This window comes from Mustelus asterias, chromosome 13 (genome assembly GCF_964213995.1).
Source record: "Mustelus asterias chromosome 13, sMusAst1.hap1.1, whole genome shotgun sequence".
Lineage (NCBI taxonomy): Eukaryota > Metazoa > Chordata > Chondrichthyes > Carcharhiniformes > Triakidae > Mustelus > Mustelus asterias.
Genome location: NC_135813.1, coordinates 56,868,561 through 56,893,202, shown reverse-complemented (window position 1 = coordinate 56,893,202; position 24,642 = coordinate 56,868,561). Strand labels below are relative to the sequence as shown.

The following is a 24,642-nucleotide window of genomic DNA, read 5'->3' as shown; positions in this document are numbered from 1 at the left end:
CGTTTAGTCTCTCCAGTGTAGAGGAGACCACATTGGGAGCAGCAAATACAACAGACCACGGACTATGTGAAAGTTAGAGAAGGGTGGAAATTGGAAGCAAAATCAATAAATGCTTCCAAGTCCAGACGAGAGCATGGAGCGGCACCGATAAAGTCATTGTCGTAATGGACAAAGAGTTGTAGGAGAGGGCCCAAGTAAGGACAAGGAATGTTTAAGACAGGCATAACTGGGGCCCATGCGGGTTCCCATAGCCACACCTTTAATTTGCAGGAAGTGAGACAAGCTAAAGGAGAAATTATTGAGTGACAGAACAAGGGGAGCCAGGCGGAGGGGAGGCTGGTGGATCTGTTGGATTTAATTTTCCAAAATTGTCTAGATTCTGGTGAGGTTCCTTACTTAAGGAAAGATGTAAATGCATTGGAAGCAGTTCAGAGAAGATTTACTAAATTAGTGCCTGGAATGGGTGGGTTGTCTTATGAGGAAAGGTTATGCTTGCACCCGCAGAGTAAGAGTTTAGAAGAGTAAGAGGTGACTGATCGAAACATAAAATCCTGAGGGGTCTCAACAGGGTGGATGTGGAAACAATGTTCCCTCTTGTGGGAGAATCAAAGTACTAGGAGCCACTGTCCACTGTTTAAAATAAAGGATTTAGGACAGAGATGGAGAGAAATTATTTCTCTCCGAGGGTCGTGAGTCTTTGGAACTCTCTTCCAAAAAAGGCAGTGCAAAAACAGTCTTTGAATATTTTTAAGGCAGAGTTAGATACATTCTTGATAAGCAAGGGGTGAGAGGCTCTTTGGGTAGGCAGTTTGGGATTACAAACAAATCAGCCATGATCTTATTGAATAGCAGAGCTGGCTCGAAGGGCTGAGTGGTCTATCCTGCTCCATATGTCCATGATTGTCTTCCATTAGGGACGGCAGGCAAGTTCAGGGGGTGTGGGATCTAGAAGTAGCAAGCCCCATCAAAGGGTGCTCAGCAGCCCTCAGGTTGCCTGCTAACAGGCTGTTCAGAGTGTTCAGTGCTCAGTAAGCAGACATGGATGAATGTCCTCATTGATTTAGCAATACCTCCATGGAGGTTCTGAGAGGGGCGGTGAATGCCTGGAGGAAAATGTTGTTTCTGGAGAGCTGCAGGAGGTGATCTGTGGGCACAGGCGTGGCTGAACACCAGCTGCAGTGCTGCAGTGCAGTGAGCAGGCCATGGACCCAGGGCACAAAGCGATATAGTGGTTTTCTGGGAGCCGACAAGGTGAGTGACATGCAACATCCAGCTGACAGATATGAAGTAATTACATGTTGAGCACACCTCTGAGCAGAAAGCTCTCAAGGCAGGATTGCCCGGGAAAATGAGGAAATGTGTGCCTAGGTCAACTCCTTACTGAAGATGGCACAGTGGTTAGCACTGCTGCCTTACAGTGCCAGGGATACAAAGAACAAAGAGAATTACAGCACAGGAACAGGCCCTTCAGCTCTCCAAGCCTGCACCGACCATGCTGCCTGAATGAACTAAAACCCCCTCGCTTCCGGGGACAATACCCCTCTACTCCCATCCTATTCATGTATTTGTCCAGGCGCCTGTTAAAACTCACTATCGTATTGCTTCCACTACCTCCCCCGGCAGCGAGTTCCAGGCACCCAACACCCTCAGTGCAAAAAAACTTGCCTCGTACATCTCCTTTAAACCTTGCCCCTCACACCTTAAACCTATGCCCCCGAGTAATTGAGTCTTCCACCCTGGGAAAAAGCTTCTGACTATCCACTCTGTCCACGCCCCTCATAATCTTGTAGACTTCTATCAGGTCTCCCCTCAACCTCCATTGTTCCAGTGAGAACAAACCAAGTTTCTCCAACCTCTCCTCATAGCTAATGCCCTCCATATCAGGCAACATCCTGGTAAATCTTTTCTGTACCCTCTCCAAAGCCTCCACATCCTTCTGGTAGTGTGGTGACCAGAGTTGAACACTATAATTCCAAGTGCGACCTAACTAAGATTCTATAAAGCTGCAACATGACTTGCAATTTTTAAACTCAAGGCTCAATCTGGATTCAATTCCAGCCTTGGGTGACTGTCTGTGTGGAGTTTGCATGTTCTCCCACTGTCCAAAGATGTGCAGCTTAGGTGGATTGGCCATCCTAAAATTGTCCCTTAGTGTCCAAAAAGGATTTTAGGTGGATTAACATGGTAAATGGTAGAGACATAGGGCGAAGGGGAGGGTCTGGGTGTGATGCTCTTTCGGAATCAGTGCAAACTGGATGGCACGATTGGCCCCTTTCTGCACTGTAGGGATTCTGTGGGCGGGATTTCACGGCCTCGCTCGAGCGAGACTGGAAATTCCCACCCGAGGTCAGCGGACATTTTGGTTGTCCACCCCTCATCTGCTCCGATTCTGTGGTGGGCGAGGCGGTAGAATTCCGGCGTTTGTTTCTGTGGAAACGACTCCCAGCGCTTTAGTAGGCTGCTGAGTTAAAACCCAGGGTCAGTATGTGTGAATGTACGTCATGATGTTATGACGGGAAGTTCATAGAATCCCTCGAGTGCAGAAGGAGGCCATTCGGCCCATCGAGTCTGCACCGACTCTCCAACAGAGCATCTTGCTTAGGTCACTGCCCGCCCTATCCCTGTAACCCCATACATTTACCCTGCTAATCTACCTAACTCACACATCTTTTGGGCTGTGGGGGAAACCAGAGCACCCGGAGGAAACCCATGCAGACACGAGGAGAATGTGCAGACTCCACACAGACAGTGACCCAAGCCGGGAACTGAACCCGGGTCCCTGGCGCTGTGAGGCAGCACTGCTAACCACTGTGCCCCCGTGCCACGGATTTTTGTGCGGAGGTGGGACTTGACCCTTGAATTTTGTCTCAGGGGATACAGTGATACCAACTTAGCCACAGCTAACACTTAACATGCTGGTAAGCATATGATTTATCACATATTGCTAATAAAGACACAGATAACAAGGTTTGTCCCTCAATCATTTTAACCCATGTAGCTATGTTTAGCAACAACAAAGCAAGAATTCTTGCAACAAGAGGTTCAAGGCTCTTGCCCACGAGAATCATTCATGGTCCCTCCAACAGGGACCAAAATTCATGGCTATGCTGGGGGGATCAGAGGACATTGAAGCCTCCGGGTGGTCAAGGGCATGGGCAGGCCGTGTTCTTGGGGAAGTGCCAGCTTGGCAGTGCCAACCAGGCATCCTGGCACTGCCCACCTGGCACTATAACTGAGCTAGGGGCATTGCCAAGGGGATGAGGCCCGAGTAGGGGTGGAGCCTAAGTGGTATTGGAACAATGACGGGGAGAAGCAAGGGGGGAGCTCTGCACAGGGGGAGGAGCTCTGCAGATGGGGGGTGTGATTGTGGGGGGGTGGGTGGAGGAGGGACCGCCACAAGGAGCAATCGGCAGTGAGGGGAGGGACTGGCACAGGGATCAATTGGCAGGGGGAGGGCCAGATATGGAGCTATCGATAGCAGTGGGGTGGGGGAGAACCGGCACAGGGAGTGATCGGGGAGGGGGAGGGACCTGCACAGGGAGCAATCGGCAGGGGAGGTGGGCAATGTCTGTGGGGGGCGGGAGGGGTGGGGGGGAAGGGGAGGGCCTGGGTGGGATGCTCTTTCAGAGAGTCAGTACAGGCTGGATGGCACAAATGGCTTCTTTCTGGTGTGGAGATGCCGGCGTTGGACTGGGGTAAACACAGTAAGAAGTCTCACCACACCAGGTTAAAGTCCAACAGGTTTATTTGGTAGCAAAAGCCACTAGCTTTCGGAGCGCTGCCCCTCCGTCAGGTGAGTGAGAGTTCTGTTCACAAACAGGGCATATAAAGACACAAACTCAATTTACAAAATAATGGTTGAAATGCGAGTCTTTACAGGTAATCAAGTCTTAAAGGTACAGACAATGTGAGTGGAGAGAGCGTTAAACACAGGTTAAAGAGACGTGTATTGTCACCAGACAGGACAGTTAATGAGATTTTGCAAGCCCAGGCAAGTCGTGGGGGTTACAGATAGTGACATGAACCCAAGATCTCGGTTGAGGCCGTCCTCATGTGTGTGGAACTTGGCTATCAGTCTCTGCTCAGTGACTCTGCGTTGTCGTGTGCCGTGAAGGCCGCCTTGGAGAACACTTACCCGAAGATTAGAGGCCGAATGCCCGTGACCGCTGAAGTGCTCCCCAACAGGAAGAGAACAGTCTTGCCTGGTGATTGTCGAGCGGTGTTCATCCGTTGTCATAGCGTCTGCATGGTCTCCCCAATGTACCATGCCTCGGGACATCCTTTCCTGCAGCGTATCAGGTAGACAACGTTGGCCGAGTTGCAAGAGTATGTACCGTGTACCTGGTGGATGGTGTTCTCACGTGAGATGATGGCATCCATGTCGATGATCTGGCACGTCTTGCAGAGGCTGCTGTGGCAGGGTTGTGTGGTGTCGTGGTCACTGTTCTCCTGAAGGCTGGGTAGTTTGCTGCGGACAATGGTCTGTTTGAGGTTGTGCGGTTGTTTGAAGGCAAGAGGTGGGGGTGTGGGGATGGCCTTGGCGAGATGTTTGTCTTCTTCAATGACATGTTGAAGGCTCTGGAGAAGATGTCGTAGCTTCTCCACTCCGGGGAAGTACTGGATGACGAAGGATACTCTGTCCGCTGTGTCCCGTGCTTGTCTTCTGAGGAGGTCGGTGTGGTTTTTCGCTGTGGTGCGTCGGAACTGTCGATCGATGAGTCGAGCGCCATATCCTGTTCTTATGAGGGCATCTTTCAGCGTCTAGAGGTGTCTGTTGCGATCCTCCTCATCTGAGCAGATCCTGTGTATATGGAGGGCTTGTCCGTAGGGGATGGCTTCTTTAATGTGTTTAGGGTGGAAGCTGGAGAAGTGGAGCATCGTGAGGTTATCCGTGAGCTTGCGGTACAGTGAAGTGCTGAGGTGACCGTCCTTGTGTCCAAGAATGCAACTGATTCCGGAGAGTGATGTCATCATATAGTTGTTTCAGTGATTGTTCACCATGAGTGCAAAGGAAGAAAATGTCATCGATGTATCTAGTGTATAGTATCGGTTGAAGGTCCTGTGCGGTGAAGAGGTTTTGTTTGAACCTGTGCATGAAGATGTTGGCATATTGAGGTGCGAATTTGGTCCCCATGGCTGTTCCGTGTGACTGGATGAAGAACTGATTGTTGAAGGTGAAGACATTGTGGTCCAGGATGAAGCGGATGAGTTGTAAAATTGCATCTGGAAACTGGCAGTTGTCGGCGTTGAGTACTGAGACAGTTGCAGCAAATCCATCGTCATGGGGGATGCTGGTGGAGAGTGCCGAGACATCCATTGTGACGAGGAGTGCTCCTGGTTCAACTGCTCCACATGTGCTGAGTTTCTGTGGGAAGTCCGTAGTGTCGCGACAAAAGCTGGGGGTTCTTTGTACAATGGGTTTCAGGATGCCCTCGACGTAGCTGGAGAGGTTCTCGCACAGGGTCCCATTGCCCGATACGATGGGACGGCCGGGTGTGTTTGCCTTGTGTATCTTTGGGAGGCAGTAGAGATCTCCAACGCGGGGAGTACCGCTCAACCGGGATCTTGGGTTCATGTCACACTATCTGTAACCCCCACGACTTGCCTGGGCTTGCAAAATCTCACTAACTGTCCTGTCTGGAGACAATACACATCTCTTTAACCTGTGCTTAACGCTCTCTCCACTCAAGTTGTCTGTACCTTTAAGACTTGATTACCTGTAAAGACTCGCATTCCAACCATTATTTTGTAAATTGAGTTTGTGTCTTTATATGCCCTGTTTGTGAACAGAACTCCCACTTACCTGACGAAGGAGCAGCACTACGAAAGCTAGTGGTTTTTGCTACCAAATAAACCTGTTGGACTTTAACCTGATGTTGTGAGACTTCTTACTGTTCTTTCTGGTCCCAGGGCACAGGAGATCTCCCAGTACACTGGAATATTGGGACGCCTGTGCAATGGCACCCCAAGTGCTCTGCAGCCGGCTTCACCAGCGAGCTTAGGCTCTGTTCCCCCTAGTGGTGAGAATCTGTCCAACAAAGTGACAAAGTGCCATGAGACTGCATTTTCAAAATCACTGAAAAAATGGGTCTGAAACTCTCCTGTTTTCTTGCTTGTTCAGCATTTGAATTTTTTGTAAGATCTCACCCAAAGGAATCTTACTACAGAGTATAGACTGCAGAAATACTAGTTTAGGGAAGCTCCATGCTGGGAATCAGCCTTTCAATCTTTACCTTTTTATATCTGGACTCATTTCAATGGGTTGCAGGAAATTAATAATTAATCCAAGAATTATAGAAATCTGTTGAACTGGTTTCAGTTAATCTGGTAAATAGGCTTCCTGTAAGCCAATGCCACACTATCCTCAGTTTCTTTCCAGCCAATTAAAATTTTACATATATGCATTTTTCTACTTAGAAACAGATTCGCAATGTGCAACTGCAAAATCAGTCCTCTATTTAGGAACTGATTTGCTTAATTGCACCAAGAGCACATGCTACTTGATTGCGCTCCTAAAACAATGATATCCTTCCCTCGGTAAAACGACCCACACTGTACAAAGTACTCCAGGTGTGGTCTCACCAAAACTCATTAAAATTACAGCAAGACTTTCTTAGTCTTTGTACTGCAACCACTTTACAAGAGGCTAAGATAGGTACATCCTCCTTTTTTTTTAAATGTTAGGAAGTAGCAATCAGCTCCTTAGGAATTGTTGGCTTTGGGTCAATTTTTCCAGTATCACTTCTTCACTAAAAGTAATTACTTTAAGTTCCTCTTTCTCATTAGAGCCTTGGTTCTTCATTTGTTTAACCAAATATTTTTTAAAATATCTAGTATCTCCTTATTCCCCATTATAATTTCTCAATTTTCTGCCTCTAAGGATCTCATGTTTACTTCTGCTAAACCCTTCCTTTTTATTTGTTTGTCAAAGCTCTTACAAGCTCTGCCTTTTACAATTGCTCAAAAATAGTAGCTGATAGGAGAAATGGTCGATAATTTTAAGAAGCGACTGAACAGGATGCGGAGTATCTTCACAGGATGTAGGCATCGCTGGTAAGGCCAGTATATATTGCCCACTCCTAACTGCCCTCAAGGTGGTGATGTTGAGCCAACTTCTTATGCCAAGGTGATGATGTGTGTCTTGAAGAGGATATTGCTGGTGAAGGTGTCCTCATGCATTTGCTGCCCTTGTCTTTCTGGGTTGTAAAGGCCTCGAGGTTGAGAGATGCAGGGGAAGGAGCCAATGGCTGCAATGCATCTTGAAGATAGCACTCCCTTAAGCCACTGCACACTTCTGGATGAGTGAGAGGAGTCACTGTGGGGCTAGATAGCCTACCTTACACTGACTTTAATGAAGGAGGGGAGGATCGTGGTATTGGCAGGACGGTCACAGGGATGGAAATCAACAAGGGTGAGACAGAGCACAACAGAGCAGCACAAAGCATGTCACTCTTGTATGGGTGTATTGGAGGAGGCACCCTCCAATACACCCATTGGAAAGGCAGCTGTTTGGAATTCGCTTCCTAAACCTTCCTCCTCTGCACGTCTCCCTGCTCCTTTAATAGCCTGTGAAGTTTCATTGCCTTACAGGTGCTCTAAAATTGCAAGTTGTTTTGTGCAGAAAGAATTGAAACGCACTGCACTCCAGTACCCATTTCCAGGGAATTTGGAACAGTACAGTTAGCCTTTGTACATCATTCCAGCAACAAGGATCTTTCACATAACTTTCAAGATAGATGTTGCAAAAATGGATTTGGAAACTGGGCAGGAAAAATTCGCAGTATTCTTAAAATTGAAATCAAAACAGCCACCATTGTTTGTTTCAGAGTATTGATCCAGCTGGAATCTTCAATGTGTTTGACAGCCTGTTACTGCTTTTATCTGGATCATTTGGACTTATGCCTAGACAATAGTGAGTCACATTATGTAAAAGCACACTCTGGCGACACTGGTCTCTCGGAGCCTTTTTGCTGCCAAGATGGAAAACTGACAAGAGAAAGAAAATGTCTCCTTCACCATTGCTCTATGCACAACATCAAAGGCCAAAAAGTGAATAGTCCCTTAACTCTTTGAGCACAACCACAGAATTTAAACAGTACAATAAAAATGCTACTTCCTAAATTTATAAAGAGATCATCAATGATTCAGTTTATTTATCTAATATAACAATGGAATTTTCACAAATAGAACATCTTTTGCATCCCAGAATGTTTCATAGCAATAAAGTACTTTTGAAGCGTAGTCACCCTCTGTAACATAGGCACATGCAGCAGTCAATTAAGGGCGGCACGGTGGCTAGCACTGCTGCCTCACAGCGCCAGGGACCCGGGATCAATTTCTGCCTTGGATGACTTTCTGTCTGGAATTTACACGTTCTCCTCATTTCTGCGTGGGTTTCCTCGGAGTGCTCCGGTTTCCTCCCACAGTCCAAAGATGTGCAGGTTAGGTGGATTGTGTGTGCTAAATTACCCCTTAGTGTCAAAAATTGTGTTGATTAGCCATGGTAAATGTGTAGGGTTATAGGGTAGGAGGTTGGGCCTGGTAAGATGCTCTTTTGTTGCAGACCCGATGGGCCAAATGGCCTCCTTCTGCACTGTAGGAATTCTTTATGTATATTGAATGATTTGGACACAGCAAGGTCCCACAAACTGCAATGATATAAACACGCGGATAAACTTTTTAAAGTGATGTTAAACACCACAATTCAATCACCTACTCATCAGTTGGCTCTCAATTCAAGGATGAGGTCTATTCAGAGCTGCAAGTTTCTGTCACAGGTCTTCATGTGACTGAGCAGGCCGATTTCCAACCTGCGGATCTTTGGGATCATGGGGAAAGGTATCCCATGAGATAGTGGGACCCAGAGTGCAGCATCGCTTTTCTTTCCTTCTCTGCTGCCATTCTGGACCCTGGTTTTAGCCTGCATGTAACTTGATTGAATGTGGGGCTTTGGGCTGCCATCACGAGCTTGGTGGTCAGATTTTGATGCAAGTTCAAATCACAATGACCAGGACTCATGGACACAATGACCAATGACTAAGATCTTGCCATTGCTGTCTTCCACCTTCACAGCCGGTGAGATGTTAAGTCTTCTTCCATTGCCTGTTCTGCCTTTAGGGACATTTTGGACCACATTTTGTCTGGCACCCTACCCCCCAACCTTACCACCACAGGCAGCCTGACCCAGGAGCAAAGAGCTCCCGATGGCATCGTTCAAGGGATTGTAGGACAGATCAAGACCCACTATGACAACAAGGTGATGATCCACAGGGAAGGTCACCCATTAATCTTCTACATACAAACTAAATCTATACAAACTGACCTCGTATTTTAATCTTTTTAGGCAAATCTGAAATGCCTAGAACTGGACACGTTATTGTACAAAACACTGTATAGCTGTAATATAGCTCTTTGTATTCCAGTCCTGCTAAGATAAAGCCAACATTCCATTAACCTTTGAAATTATTCTTAGTTTTTCTCCACAAGATTTCTGTGATTTTTGTAGGTAAACCCTTAACTTTGCTTATCCACAGTTCCTGGCTTCTCACCATTTAGAAAATACTCTGATCTCTATTTCTTAGATGTAAATCAATGATCCACATTTTCCCACATTGAACTTCATTTATCCACTCACCTAATCCATAATGTCCCTTTGCAACTTGCTGCTCCCATCAACATTATTTGCTGGGCTTCCTAATTTAGCAATATGCTTTTCCATCCCTTCATCCAAGTCATTTACATATATAGCCAACAGTGGGGTCCCCGGTACAGGCCACATCCAGCCAACTTCACAGGATCACAGAATTGTTATGGTGCAGAAGCAAGCTATATGGCCCCATTATGTTTGCATCGGCAACTCACCTACCTCCACCTTCACCCCATAACCCTGCACATCCTTCTCTTTCAGATAATAGTCCAATTCCCTTTTAAATGCTTTGATTGAAACTAACTTCCCCATATTCTCCCACAGTACATTCCAGATCTTAACCACTCGCTGCATAATTAAAGTGGCACAGTGGTTAGCACTGCTGCCTTACAGCGCCAGGGGCCCAGGTTCAATTCCCAGCTTTGGGTCACTGTCTGTGAAGTCTGCACGTTCTCCATGTGTCTGCGTGGGTTTCATCCGGGTGCTCTGGTTTCCTCCCGCAGTTTGAAAGTCGTGCTGGTTAGGTGCATTGGCCATGCTAAATTCTCCCTCAGTGTACCCAAATAGATGCCGGAGTGTGGCGACTAGGGGATTTTCACAGTATCTTCATTGCATTGTTAATGTAAACCTACTTGTGGCACTAATAAATAAACTTTAATTATGTTTCTCCTCCTATCACTTTTGCTTCTTTTACTGATTACTTTAAATACAAAGAACAATACAGCACAGGAACAGGCCCTTCGGCCCTCCAAGCCTGCACCACTCATGTGCCCAACTAGACCATTCGTTTGTATCCCTCTATTCCCAGTCTGTTCATGTGGCTATCTAGATAAGTCTTAAACGATCCCAGCGTGTCCGCCTCAATCACCTTGCTTGGCAGTGCATTCCAGGCCCCCACCACCCTCTGTGTAAAATACGTCCCCCTGACATCTGTGTTGAACCTTGCCCCCCTCACCTTGAACCCGTGACCCTTTGTGTTCGTCACCTCCGACCTGGGAAAAAGCTTCCCACTGTTCACCCTATCTATGCCCTTCATAATTTTATACACCTCTATTAGGTCGCCCCTCATCCTCCGTCTTTCCAGAGAGAACAACCCCAGTTTACCCAATCTCTCTTCATAGCTAAGACCCTCCATACCAGGCAACATCCTGGTAAATCTTTTCTGTACTCTGTCCAAAGCCTCCACGTTCTTCTGGTATTGTGGCGACCAGAACTGGACGCAGTATTCCAAATGTGGCCTAACCAACGTTCTATACAGCTGCAACATCATGTGCCAACTTTTATATTCTATGCCCTGTCCAATAAAGGCAAGCATGCCGGTATTCACGAAGGAGAGTCGGTAGGAGAGTCGAAGCAGGTCGGTATTCACGAAGGAGAGGGGCGTGTTAACCGGGAGTGTCTCGGAGGGAGGTGTTGACCCGTTAGAGAAAATCTCCATTACAAGAGAGGAAGTGTTAGGTTTTTTAGGGAACATTAAAACTGACAAAACCCCAGGGCCTGATGGCATCTATCCTCGACTGCTCAGGGAGATGAGAGATGAAATTGCTGGGCCTCTGACGGAAATCTTTGTCGCTTCTTTGGACACGGGTGAGGTCCCTGAGGATTGGAGGATAGCGAATGTGGTCCCGTTGTTTAAGAAGGGTAGCAGGGATAACCCAGGAAATTATAGGCCGGTGAGCTTGACGTCCGTGGTAGGGAAGTTGTTGGAGAGGATTCTTAGAGACAGGATGTATGTGCATTTAGAACGGAACAATCTCATTAGTGACAGACAGCATGGTTTTGTAAGAGGGAGGTCGTGCCTTACAAATTTGGTGGAGTTTTTTTGAGGAAGTGACAAAAACGGTTGATGAAGGAAGGGCCGTGGATGTCGTCTATATGGATTTCAGTAAGGCATTTGACAAAGTCCCACATGGCAGGTTGGTTAAGAAGGTTAAGGCTCATGGGATACAAGGAGAAGTGGCTCGATGGGTGGAGAACTGGCTTGGCCATAGGAGACAGAGGGTAGTGGTCGAAGGGTCTTTTTCCGGCTGGAGGTCTGTGACCAGTGGTGTTCCGCAGGGCTCTGTACTGGGACCTCTGCTATTTGTGATACATATAAATGATTTGGAAGAAGGTGTAACTGGTGTAATCAGCAAGTTTGCGGATGACACAAAGATGGCTGGACTTGTGGATAGCAAAGAGCATTGTCGGGCAATACAGCAGGATATCGATAGGCTGGAAAATTGGGCGGAGAGGTGGCAGATGGAATTTAATCCGGATAAATGCGAAGTGATGCATTTTGGAAGAAATAATGTAGGGAGGAGTTATACAATAAATGGCAGAGTCATCAGGAGTATAGAAACACAGAGGGACCTAGGTGTGCAAGTCCACAAATCCTTGAAGGTGGCGACACAGGTGGAGAAGGTGGTGAAGAAGGCATATGGTATGCTTGCCTTTATAGGACGGGGTATAGAGTATAAAAGCTGGAGTCTGATGATGCAGCTGTATAGAACGCTGGTTAGGCCACATTTGGAGTACTGCATCCAGTTCTGGTCGCCGCACTACCAGAAGGACGTGGAGGCGTTAGAGAGAGTGCAGAGAAGGTTTACCAGGATGTTGCCTGGAATGGAGGGTGTTAGCTATGAGGAGAGATTGGGTAAACTGGGGTTGTTCTCCCTGGAAAGATGGAGAATGAGGGGAGATCTAATAGAGGTGTACAAGATTATGAAGGGGATAGATAGGGTGAACGGTGGGAAGCTTTTTCCCAGATCAGAAGTGACGTTCCCGAGGGGTCACGTGCTCAAGGTGAGAGGGGCGAAGTATAACTCAGATATTAGAGGGATGTTTTTTACACAGAGGGTGGTGGGGGCCTGGAATGCGCTGCCTAGTAGGGTGGTGGAGGCAGGCACGCTGACATCGTTTAAGACTTACCTGGATAGTCACATGAGCAGCCTGGGAATGGAGGGATACAAACGATTGGTCTAGTTGGACCAAGGAGCAGCACAGGCTTGGAGGGCCGAAGGGCCTGTTTCCTGTGCTGTACTGTTTTTTGTTCTTTGTTCTTTGTATGCCATATGCCTTCTTGACCACCCTCTCCACCTGTGCTGCCACCCTTAAGGATCTGTGGACCCAGGTCCCTCTGTGTGTCTATACTCCTGATAATCTGTGCTCTCTTGTTCTCAATCCTTTCACAAGTGGGAACAGTTTCTCCCTATCCACTCAGTCCAAATCCCTCGTGATTTTGAATATCTTTATCAAATTTCCTCTCAAGCTTCTTTCCTCCAAGGAAAACAGTTCTAACTTCTCCAATCATCACAACTCAAGTTCCTCGTTCCTGGAAACATTTTGGTGAATCTTTCCTGTACCCTCTCTAATAACTTCACATCCTTCATAAAGTGCGGCCCCCAGAACTGAATGCAGTGCTCTATCTGAGGTTGAAGTAATAACTTGTACAAATTCAATGTAACTTCTTGTTCTTGTACTTGATACCCCTATTAATAAAGCCTAGAATACAGTGTGCTTTATTAATTGCTCTGCTACCTTTAATGATCTATGCAAATATCCATTCAAGTCCCTCTGCTCCTGCACCCCTTTTAGAGTTGTACCCTTCATTGGCACGGTAGCACAGTGGTTAGCACTGTTGCTTCACTGCTCCAGGGACCTAGGTTCGATTCCCGGCTTCGGTCACTGTCTGTGTGGAGTTTGCACATTCTCCTCGTGTCTGTGTGGGTTTCCCCTGGGTGCTCCGGTTTCCTCCCACAGTCCAAAGATGTGCGGGTTAGGTTGATTGGCCATGATAAAATTGCCCTTAGTGTCCTGAGATGCGTAGGTTAGAGGGATTAGTGGGTAAATATGTAGGAATATGGGTGGGATTGTGGTCGGTGCAGACTCGATGGGTCGAATGGCCTCTTTCTGTACTGTAGGGTTTCTATGATTCTATTCTATGATTTTATATTGTCTCTTCATATTCTTCCTACCAAAATGAATCATTTCACATTTCTCTGCATTGAACTTTATCTGCCACCTCGGCCATCCCCTCATTCCACCAAGTCTATGGCTCTTTGAAGTTCTACACTATTCTCCATATATTCACAAAGCTTCCGAGCTTTGTATCATAGAATCCTACATTGCAGAAGGAGGCCATTCAGCCCATCGAGTCTGCACTGACCACAATCCCACCCAGGCCCTCTCCCCATAGCCCCATGCATTTACCCTAGCTAGTCCCCCTGACATGAAGGGTCAATTTAGCATGGCCAATCCACCTAATCTTTGGACTATGGGAGGAAACCAGAGCACCCGGAGGGAACCCAGGCAGACACGGGGGGAATGTGCAAATTCCGCATAGACAGTGACCCAAGTCGGGAATCAAACCCAGGTCCTTGGCATTGTGAGGCAGCAGTGCTAGCCACTGTGCCACCCACACGGAAACTGTGCTCTGTACACCAAGGTCTAGGTCATTGATGTATATCGGGAAAAGCAAGGGTCCCAATACTGGCCCCTAGAGAACATCACTACAAACTTTCCTCTAGCCTGAAAAACAGTCATTAACTCTTTGTTTCCTGTCACTCAGCCGTTTCCATATCCATGTTGTCCCTTTTAATCCATGAGCTAAATTTGCTCACAAGTCTGTTATGTGGCACTGTATTAAACACCTTTTGTAGGTTCATATGCATCACATTAACAGTGTTACCCTCATCAGCCCTCTCTGTTACCTCTTTAAATAACTCCAGTAAATAGTTGTACATTACTTTCTTGCGTACATACCTATTATCCTTTCCCTCTGCCTCCTAATAACTTCCATCTGAAGCCAATGTGTTGTCTCCATCATTATCCACTTCTATATTTGTTATGATTTTCACAGTAACTTCATTGCAGTGTTAATGTAAGCCTACTTGTGACATTAATAAATAAACTTTAAAACTTTAATAGTAACTGATTATTGGACTGTGATAACCCCCATGAGGTCTATGGAGAATTACTGAATGATCTCCCTGTGGGGCTCGTTGAGTAATGGCCTCCCCAACTGGAACTCATTGCCTAAGCCTTTTATGAGGCATGTCCAGGACTGGGCTTACTGAACTGCAGTCCCAGGCAAGCCTAATGTGTGTACACTACGGTAGTGGTTTTACTTTGCATTCTATAATAAACTATGTTCCTTTCCAGTCGGGCTTCTTGAGTCATTACAGGAATCTTGTCAAATGCCTCTGGAGGTCCATATAAATAATATCAAAAGACACCTTCTCATTAGTGACTTCCCACAAAGTTCAACTAGGTTTTCGAGATATGATTTACATTTTAAAAATCTCCGTCCCTCACTGATTGTATCGTTTTTCCAAATGCTCAGTCTGTAACAGATTCTAGTAGTTTCTCCATAACTCACATTAGACTGATTAACCTGTAGCTTCTTGGTTTATCTATCTAACTTTTCTCTTTGGGGTGGGAGAGAGGTAGAAATGTAATGGATTTTATGCTGTTGTAAAAGGGGGAGGGGAAAGTCGGGCAAAATAGAACACCAGGGATAGGTTAGAGGCAAGAGAGATTAAATGATAAAGGTGTCTTGGAACACAAGACGAAAGAAAGTGGCAATGATTTATTAAAGTCTAAAATCCAAACACTCCTTCCAGGTGAAGCAACAATTTTTTTGTACTTCTTTCAATTTAGTCTACTGTATGTGCTGTGCACAACGTGGTCTACTCCACGTTGGGGAGACCAAATGCAGATTGGGCGACCACTTTGTGGAACACCTTCGCTCAGTCCACAAGCATGACCCCAACTTTCCTGTCATCTGCCATTTCAGTTCACGATCTTGCTCCCATGCCTACATTTCTGTCTTTGGCCTGTTACAATGTTCCAGTGAAGCCCAACTCAAGCTGGAGGAACAGCACCTCATCTTCCAACCAGACACATTACAGCCTTCTGGACTCAACATTGGGCAGAATTTTCCTGTTCCATCCACCACAGGAACCATGCAAAGGTCTGTTGACCTTGGGAGGAATTTTCTGAAAATTGGGACGAGCACGACTGGAAAATCCTGCCCATTAAGTTCAACAATTTCAGACCACAAACTATGTCCACAATTTTGAATTTTTTCCCATTCTGTATCTTGTTTGCATGTTTTCCTTTCAGAGGGCTGACCTTTATTCAGCTATTAACACATTCTGCTATTTTGCTTTCAGACAGTGCTGACCTTTATTCAGCTATTAACACATTCTGCTATTTTCCTTTCAGACAGCTCTGACCTTTATTCTGCTATCAACATCTACTCTGGACCAAAGCTTTAGACTTTAATACCAATACCATTACCACTCCCTTTGTCTTCCACGTGTTCCATGACATCTTTGTCATTTAAAGATGCGCGGCTTTGATGGATTGGCCATGCTAAATTGTTCCTTATTGTCAGGGGGACTAGCCAGGGTAAATGCATGGGTTATGGGGATAGGGCCTAGGTGGGATTATGATCGGTGCGGACTTGATGAGCCGAATGGCCTCCTTCTGCACTGTAGGATTCTATGAATCTTTCCTGCCTCTAACCTATCCCTGACCCTCAATTTTGCTCCACTTGCCCGTTCTCCCCTTTTACAACAGCATAAAACCCACACATTTCTACCACTCCTTAGTTCTGAAGAAGAGTGATTTTGGACTTGAAATGTTAACTCTGATTCTCTCTCCAAAATGCTGCCAGACCTGCTAAGTTTTTCCAACATTTCTGTTTTTATTACCTAAATCTAAATTTTAATTCACGACTCATCTTTCTCCTCAAACCTGATATTGAATTCTATCATATCATAATCACTGTTACCTAGGTGTTCCTTCAACATTAGAGTAATAACTAATACAGTATCATTGTTCATGACTAAATCTAAGATGATCAGTTCTCCTGTTGGTTTCAGAACATGTTGGTCCAGAAAACTGTGTAGATAGTACTCAACAAATACGCTGCCTTCGGAATTCAAGCTTTGCTTCTTCTATGCCAAAATTAAACTGTTCTGAATTGTAACTAGCTTCTCTGATTTCCACATAAATGTATCACGCTCCGTCAAGTATCAGATACAAAATGTGGCACAGATCAAAGCATCACACCCTCGCAAAAACATTAAAAGTAAATGTTCCTGAAAAAAGAGACATGTAGCTGAAGCTTTTTGGCTTGCACTCATCAGGACAAACACAAGAAAGCCAAGGGACAGTTGCCAGGAGTACTGCCTGTGTATGACCCTCTCCCCCTTGGGGGCTAAACTCATCTGTACGTCCCCAGTGCAGACCATTCGCTAGACCCCATCGGTCCAAACCTGTTGTTAAACCCCACCAACATGACATGGGGGGTTTCCTTATATGGGGGTGTGACAATACAGTGGGGAAGCCCGCTAATGATATTTAATTGTATAGTAATGGAATTCCCAACCTTTCATGGCAGGAACCACACTATATTTTTCGTGGAGGGTGGGAACTATGTCAACAGGAAATCCAGCTGGCATAAAGGCATTTTGGGGACATCCGCTGGATTCTCTGCCCCCTTTCCCACCTGCTGAAAATGGGGAAATTCCCACTTACTCTCTTTGAAGAAACCAAAGCTGTCAATCAGGCTTAGAGTCAATGTCAACATTGCAGTTAGGAATAGTGGTGAGATGCATTCAAGCGTGAAAGGAAATGCAAATAAACTGGAACCTGAGTAGAAATCCATCAAGCTATCAATGGAACCCGCTTTCAAAGCAATGCACTTTGAAATCGACAGAGATCAAAGGTTTCCAATGGAATAGAGAGGGGTTCAAAGGTTTCAGCTTGCTAGGAAGCCTCAGAAAATTCAAAGCTATGTGAATACATTGGGGCTGAATGCACAGCTGCGCAGAATCGAGTCCTCTCCCCATGTGAAATTGACATCTCTCTGACAGAGGGCTTCAAAGGGGTCTGCTCTCACCTTCAGCTTCTGACACAGTGAAAGGTCTGCTGCAGAATGGAGTGCTGCCCTGATATTAAAGGCTGCCAGATGACCGGGGGCATGGAGATTAAAGTGACCTGGTCATTTCAAAATTTCCACAGCTGACAGGGCTGTCTGAAATCACCATGAAATCACCATCAAAGGTGAGCTTCAGGTCTGCCAGGTCTAGAAGGGGCAACCCAGCCAAATGACCCCCATCCTGGGGGACAGTGGCAAAGGTCAACCCTTTTCTCACAGCCCGAGCCCACCGAACCCCCAGGAGCCTTGTGGGACCCATCCTCTGCAGTCTGGCAGTGGCAGAGGGGCAAATTATCACTGAACGTACCTCCTTGACCACCTCCCCCCCCCCCCCCCCCCAGGGCCTAAAGTGCCAGGCTAGGGCGTCAGTGCCAGGGTGCCAGGGGTAGTGCATCGTTGACATTGCCAAGGAATGTGGCCTAAATGTGGGCTTGAATGGGGGGTCAAAGAGGGAGAGGGGGGCTTAGTGGGGTCTGGTGGGGGAGGAGGCTGAGTAGGGGGTCTGATTGGGGAGGGGCACAGTGGAAGGTCTGAGGGCAGGGGGACTGATTGGAGTTAGGGTGGGGAGGGAGGCTGTGGGAGGTCTGAGTAGGGAGGGGGCTGAGTGGGGGTGGTTCGGAGGGGAGTGGGCAGCTGACTGGCAGGTTTGAGTAGGGAGGGGGCTGAATGGGGGGTTTCGGAGGGGAGTGAGCAGCTGACTGGCAGGTCTGAGCAGGGAGGGGGCTGAGTGGGGGGATTTCGGAGGGGAGATGGCAGCTGACTGGTGGGTCTGAGCAGGGAGGGAGCTGAGTGGTGAGTCTGAGGGGAGAGGGGAGCTGACTGGGGGGTCTGAGTGGGAAGCGGGCTGAGTGGACCTGTGGGGAGTTGGAGGGGGGAGGGTGGCCTGAGTGAGTGTCTGAGGGCAGAGGGGGGCTGAGGGGGGGATCGGGTTGGGTCACCCTCATGCCTGCATGGTGTGGTGAGGGGGAGTGACCTGTGATTTGAGTAATGGGAGGGAGGATGCCCATGAGTGGCTGGTGGTGCTACCCTGGATCCTGGTGTCCACGTTGGTGATGACCAGTACCTAAACCCACCTGGTGCAATTCCGACTGAGGGAGCTGGTGAATGGGCTGTCAAACCGCTAATTACAATTAATGGGTTTGCATAATAATTGGCTTGCCACCCACTCTGGGGGGAGTCTGGTTGGGGCTGGCAGGGTGGGTCGGGTCTGGTGAATCCCGATAGCCCTCATGCCCAATGGGAATCCCACTTCCAGCCCCGACACCTGATTCGGCAATCGGGATTCCTGCCATCGGTGATGCGGCCAGTGAATCTCCCCCAAGGTCTCCCTTTAACACAGAGTTGAGACGATATCTTTTTTCTCAGGATCGTTAGTGTTTGGAATTCTCTTCCCCAAAGAGCCGTGGAGGCTGGGTCATTGAATCTATTCAAGACAGAATTAGACAGGATTTTGATAGACCAGGAAATCAAGAATTATGAGGTCAGACAGGAAAGTGGCATTTCGAACACAACCAGATCAGTTACGATCCTATCAAATAGCAGAACAGGCTTGAAGGGCCGAATGGCCTACTCCTGTTCCCAAATCCTAAGGTCCTATGATGAAGTTCTGAGGCCAGAATTGAATATGGGTCCCTGGCGCTATGAGGCAGCAGTGCTAACCGCTGTGCTACCGTCTCAATCGACTCAACCAACTGAATCTCTCCTCTGCAGTCCCGCCATCCCAGGAATCAGTCTGGTGACTTTTGCTGCACTCCCACTATAGCAAGAACAACCTTTCTCAGAAAGGGAGACCAAAACTGCACACAATATTCCAGATGTGGCCTCACCAAGGCCCTGTATAATTGCAGCAAAACATCCCTGCGGTTATACTCAAATCCTCTCACTATGAAGGCCAACATACCATTTGCCTTCTTCACCGCTTGCTGCACCTGTATGCATACCTTCAGCAACTGGTGTAGGAGGACATCAAGTCTCATTGCACATTCCCCTCTCTCAGTCTATAGCCATTCAGATAATAATCTGACTTCCTGTTTTTGCTACCAAAGTGGATAACCTCACATTTATCCACATTATACTGGATCTGCCATATATTTGCCCATTCACTCAGCTTGTCCAAATCACGCTGAAGCATCTCTGCATCCTCCTCACAGCTCACCCTCCAACCCAGCTTTGTGTCATCTGCAAATTCGAAGATATTACATTTAGTTCCCTCATCTAAATCATTAATATATAATGTCAATAGCTGGGGTCCCAGCACTAATTCCTGCGGTACCCCACTAGTCACTGTCTGCCATTTGGAAAAAGACCTGTTTATTCGTACTCTTTGTTTCCTGTCTGCCAACCTAAAATTAAATTACAATTATCTGTAACAGTAAAAGAATCCTGGATGTATAACTCATGGAACAGATGTTGTAACTTGAAACTCTCAACTTGTTGTGCCTTGTGTCAAAGTGGGCTGTATGTGAACAAAAATAGCACATCTACCCTTTTTAATAACATTAATTTTGTAAAAGGAGATGCCTAAAAAGACTAGAATTAAAATACGGAAGACAAAATCAAGGATTATAAATTTCTCCAAGGAGTAAACGGGAGCACAAGTAAAAGCAAAACTTGTCCAAGGGGGCAATTTTCCAAGTTTGTGTTATCTGCTGGGAGCCTGGCCTGTGATTTCCCAAAGTGTCCAAGTCCCTGTTGATGGCATAACTCTGGAAAATTGGCCTTTTACTGAAAGGAAGAATCTGCATATGTTGGCTGGATTTTTCCAATTTTTTTCAAAGTGCTGGCTCGGGCGGGAAAGGCAGAGAGAAGCCCAATGGCTGCCTTGCCGGGTTTTCCTGCCATATTTTCAAACACTCTGTGAAAAACAATGGATGGGGCGGGTGTCACAGTGTCATGCTGGCAGGGCGGGCTCTGATTGGGCCCATCCCTCAAACAATTTAGGCTTTTGAATGATCAAAATAAAAAAAAGACTCACGCATGGAACTCCTCACCGCCCCCCCCCCCCCAACTGAACTCTCAACCTCCACCACAGAACACCCCCCTCACCCCTGCACCCTGCGAAACTACCCCCCTCCCCTCCACCACCAATACAGAGCTTCCCCCACATTCACAGAAACTACCCTCTTCCCCACCCCTAAGGAATACCCCCACCCTCGCACTCTCCCTGGCATTTTCCTCATCACTTCCCCCAGGATCCTGCCCCCTGGCACTTGCCCCGGGGCTTGTAACCAGCTATGCAGCTCCAGCGGGCTCTGTTCACATCGTGGGAGGCAATTGAAAGTGTGGAGACTCCAGAGCCATGGCAATGTGATTGACTCTCAAATGCCCTCCAAGGGCAACTGGGGATGGGCAATAAGCCAGCCAGTGACACCCATGTCCCACAAATGAAAACAAAATCAGGCATAAAGACCTGATAATGAGATTGAAATTGATGTAAATGGAGATTGACACTTTTAAAGCCGACATTCCTGTTATGTCACTGGCAGGGAGCAGGGACAATTGAGCGGGGAAATCCCACTGGTGTAGAAGCCATTTTGGAACTTCTGCTCTATTCTCTGCACCTTTCGCCATGAAAATCCTAGCCATTGTCTTTCATGATCTCAGTGTGTACCAAAGAACTTTACAGCCAATGAAATGCTTTTTGAAGTACAGGCATATTTATAATGCGGAGAAACAGCACAGCAATTTGCACTCAGTGAGGTCACACAAATTGCAAAGTGATAATGACTGGATAATCTGTTTTTAAGTGTTGTTGAGGGATAAGTGTTGTTGAAGGATAAATGTTGTCCGGGACCCCTGCACTTCTTCAAAATAATGTTGTGGAATCTTTTACATCTTGTTATGTTGAGACTCAACATAACAAGATGTTATGCTTGTTATGAAGAGCATAAATAAAATGTGATGACATCTGCATGCAGCTATATGTTGCCTCCCTGTTGGATTAGTTGTGCTAAGTGCCTTTTGGCTAAGATCAAGTGTAGTATGGTCGGCCGCCCATGGTCGGCCGCACTTGGTCGAGGTCATTAGGTTACACTGAAGCTTCATATGTTTCATATGAAGCAATTTTTAAAGCGGCATCTCGGCCTTTTGGCTAAGATGCAAATGAGCTCAAGTCTTGGAGGAGGAACCTCCCCCTTCTCCAATCAGCTTGGCTCATGTAGATCAGGCCCAGGACAGGGTGGTTTGGTCGCTCGCCCTGTCTTGTCAGCCTGGATCTGAAATGTCTCAACTTGTTGAGACTCTGAATTGGATTTGATTTGATTGAATTGGAAAAGTATTAAAAAAAAGTTGTGCTAAGTGAAATGTCATTTGGCAGAATGCTTCATCACCAGAACTTACAAACAAGCACCAAGACCTGGCTTGGCTGGTGGTGAGAAGGGCACTCCCCGTCAGATCCTTTATGCACGCCCGAGGTCTCAACCTCACCGCACGCTGCCCTCGAAGCGGCTGCGGTGCTGATGAGACGGTCGCACACCTCCTTGTGGAATGTGCCTTTGCAAAGAAGGTCTGGAGTGAGATGCAGTGGTATTTGTCGCGGTTCGTCCCGAGCAGCTCGGTGACGCAGGACTCCGTGCTCTACGGGCTGTTTCCAGGGACGCACACCGAGACAAATATCAACTGCTGCTGGAGGGTCATCAACTCGGTGAAGGACGCGCTTTGGTCCGCCCGAAACTTGCTGATCTTCCAGCTGAAAGAACTGTCCTCGACCGAGTGTTGCAGACTGGCACATTCCAAGGTCCAGGACTACATGCTCAGTCCCTGAGGTCCCAGCGTCCCGCGCTCAAGCTTGGGGCAGCCGCCGCAAAGGCACAATGGGGAAAGGCCACCGTGTAAAGCGTCTCAACCGAGGCAGACCGAGGGCCCGATAACTGCAGAATACCCTCGGCCTGCGTAACTGTGTGCCAATCTGAAAAATAACGGCACACAGTAAACTCTGATGATGTACATAGTTTTAAGTAATGAAATGTAATGTTTTGTAAATAAGCACTGTATTGTAGGGTAAAAATGATTCATTTTTTGCACTGTTTGTAACTTTTGGATCTGTCATTTGCAATGTCTTATTTGAGTTTTTTTAAATAAATAAAGTATATTTTTGAAATAAAAAAAAGTTGTGCTAAGTGTATCGCTTCTCAGCCTTTTGGCTAAGATCAAGTGTAGTATGGACAGGCTGCACTTGGTTGAAGTCATTAGGTTACATTTTAGCTTCATTTGAAGCAATTTTTAAAAGCGGCATCTCGGCCTTTTGGCTAAGATGCAAATGAGCTCAAGTCTTGGAGGAGGTGCAATGCCTACTCCAATCAGCTTGGATCATGTAGATCAAGATGTGGAGATGCCGGCGTTGGACTGGGGTAAACAGAGTAAGAGTTTTAACAACACCAGGTTAAAGTCCAACAGGTTTATTTGGTAGCAAATACCATTAGCTTTCGGAGCGCTGCTCCTTCGTCAGATGGAGTGGAAATCCATCTGATGGATTTCCACTCTATCTGACGAAGGAGCAGCGCTCCGAAAGCTAATGGTATTTGCTACCAAATAAACCTGTTGGACTTTAACCTGGTGTTGTTAAAACTCTCATGTAGATCAAGCCCAAGACAGGAGGTGAGAGCCCTGTCTTGTCAGCTTGGATCGGGAATGTCTCACTTGCTGAGACTCTGAATTGGACTTGATTGAATTGGATTTTTAAAAAAAGTTGTGCTAAGTGTATCCTTGCCCACCAGGGAATAATAATTGTAATATTATTTGGGCAGAATGGGTGAGGGTAAGTCCTACAAATGTCCATGTGGAAAATGTGCCCTTATAAATAAAGTACAGGGGCATTTACACTAGATCTTGGTGTAAGGTGCAAATCCCAAATGACAGCCTTAATTAGCAGATCCTGACTCCAAATGTGTACTCAGTTTGATTTGATTTATTATTGTGGTGTGTATTCGTAGATAGTGAAAAATATTGTTTCTTGCGCGCTATACAGAAAAAGCATACCGTTCATAGAGAAGGAAAGGAGAGGGTGCAAAATGTAGTGCTACAGTCATAGCTAGAGTGTAGAGGAAGATCAACTTTCTGTACATAGAGTGAAGTAGTTGGCATCGACACTACAGGAGTACTGCAAATGCAATCCTGGGACTAAAATTCAAGGTCCACATTTAAGACTGAAACTTAAAGAAATGTTTTCGCTCGGATTAAACAACACGGTATGGAGCAATGCAAACAGTACAAGAGTGTGTCCTACTCCTTGAAGTTGAAGACTGACGACCCACTATTTGCCTTGAGTGAATGTAGACTTTTAATAGCATCAGGTGTCAGGTCACTATGAAAGGTTTAAAGCAAATTGGTCTGGACTTTCCAGGCAATGTGTCTTTGACTGTCCCATTCGAAAGACATAAAGGAAAAAACAAATGGATGCAATGCAGACTTTAACACGCCTCAGTCACAGTTAAAAGATGTTATTTTCTGTAGACTTCAATACGATACCAACTTTAAAAGGATTCTGCAGCAAAGATCACACACGGGTGATCAGGAGCATTTTCTCACTTTTACTACAGCTAATTCAACACAGCCCAGCACCAGCCTGGAAACCTCCTGGTCAGTGCATGTCTCAGGAGCAGATAATCCATCCTTCAAATTCAAACACTGGAAAGTGGGTTACCTTCGATCACAGTTTGATTCTCGTGCCAGTGGAGGTAATTCCGAGATAGCAGGAATCCTAGGGGAATGTTCCAGCCTGCTGTTCGTCTAGCACCATTGTGGCAGCTTCTCTTTCCTCTTAGCTGCCGAATATCCAGGCTTTCATTTCGCACGACTGCCACAGAATACAAACAACCTCCTTGCAGACAGAACAGGAAAGAAGATAGTTAAATGTCAGACTATAAGATTGACAGCTAAAATCCTGTATGTTCTTTGCGTGAGGGGAAGGAATTTCTGTATATTGGAAATGGTTGATGAAATATTTTCTTACTCGATGCTGATATCAAACCCTCATAAGTCAGGCTCAGTCTGGGTTTAGATTTGGACGTGTTTTAATTAACTGTTGCTCAGTGTGATATTTTTCCCAGACCAAAACTAGAAATAAAGC

At 46.5% G+C, this 24,642-nt stretch overlaps 2 protein-coding genes and 1 non-coding gene across 4 annotated transcripts in view; 2 read left to right on the top strand and 1 right to left on the bottom strand.

Annotated features, from left to right (window-relative positions):
- Positions 1–24,642, top strand: part of LOC144502648 (uncharacterized) — a 217,417-nt gene that overhangs the window by 154,592 nt on the left and 38,183 nt on the right. The window lies entirely within an intron of this gene.
- The window catches only part of sxph (saxiphilin), a 100,424-nt gene that overhangs the window by 59,296 nt on the left and 16,486 nt on the right, over positions 1–24,642 (bottom strand). For both annotated transcript variants that reach the window (XM_078226824.1, XM_078226825.1), the window contains exon 4: positions 24,217–24,393. In XM_078226824.1, the coding sequence (XP_078082950.1) occupies positions 24,217–24,393 (177 nt within the window). The remainder of the gene's footprint in view (positions 1–24,216; positions 24,394–24,642) is intronic.
- On the top strand, positions 22,698–22,887 carry LOC144503239 (U2 spliceosomal RNA). Its single transcript, XR_013499459.1, has one exon. It is a non-coding gene; the product is annotated as a U2 spliceosomal RNA (small nuclear RNA).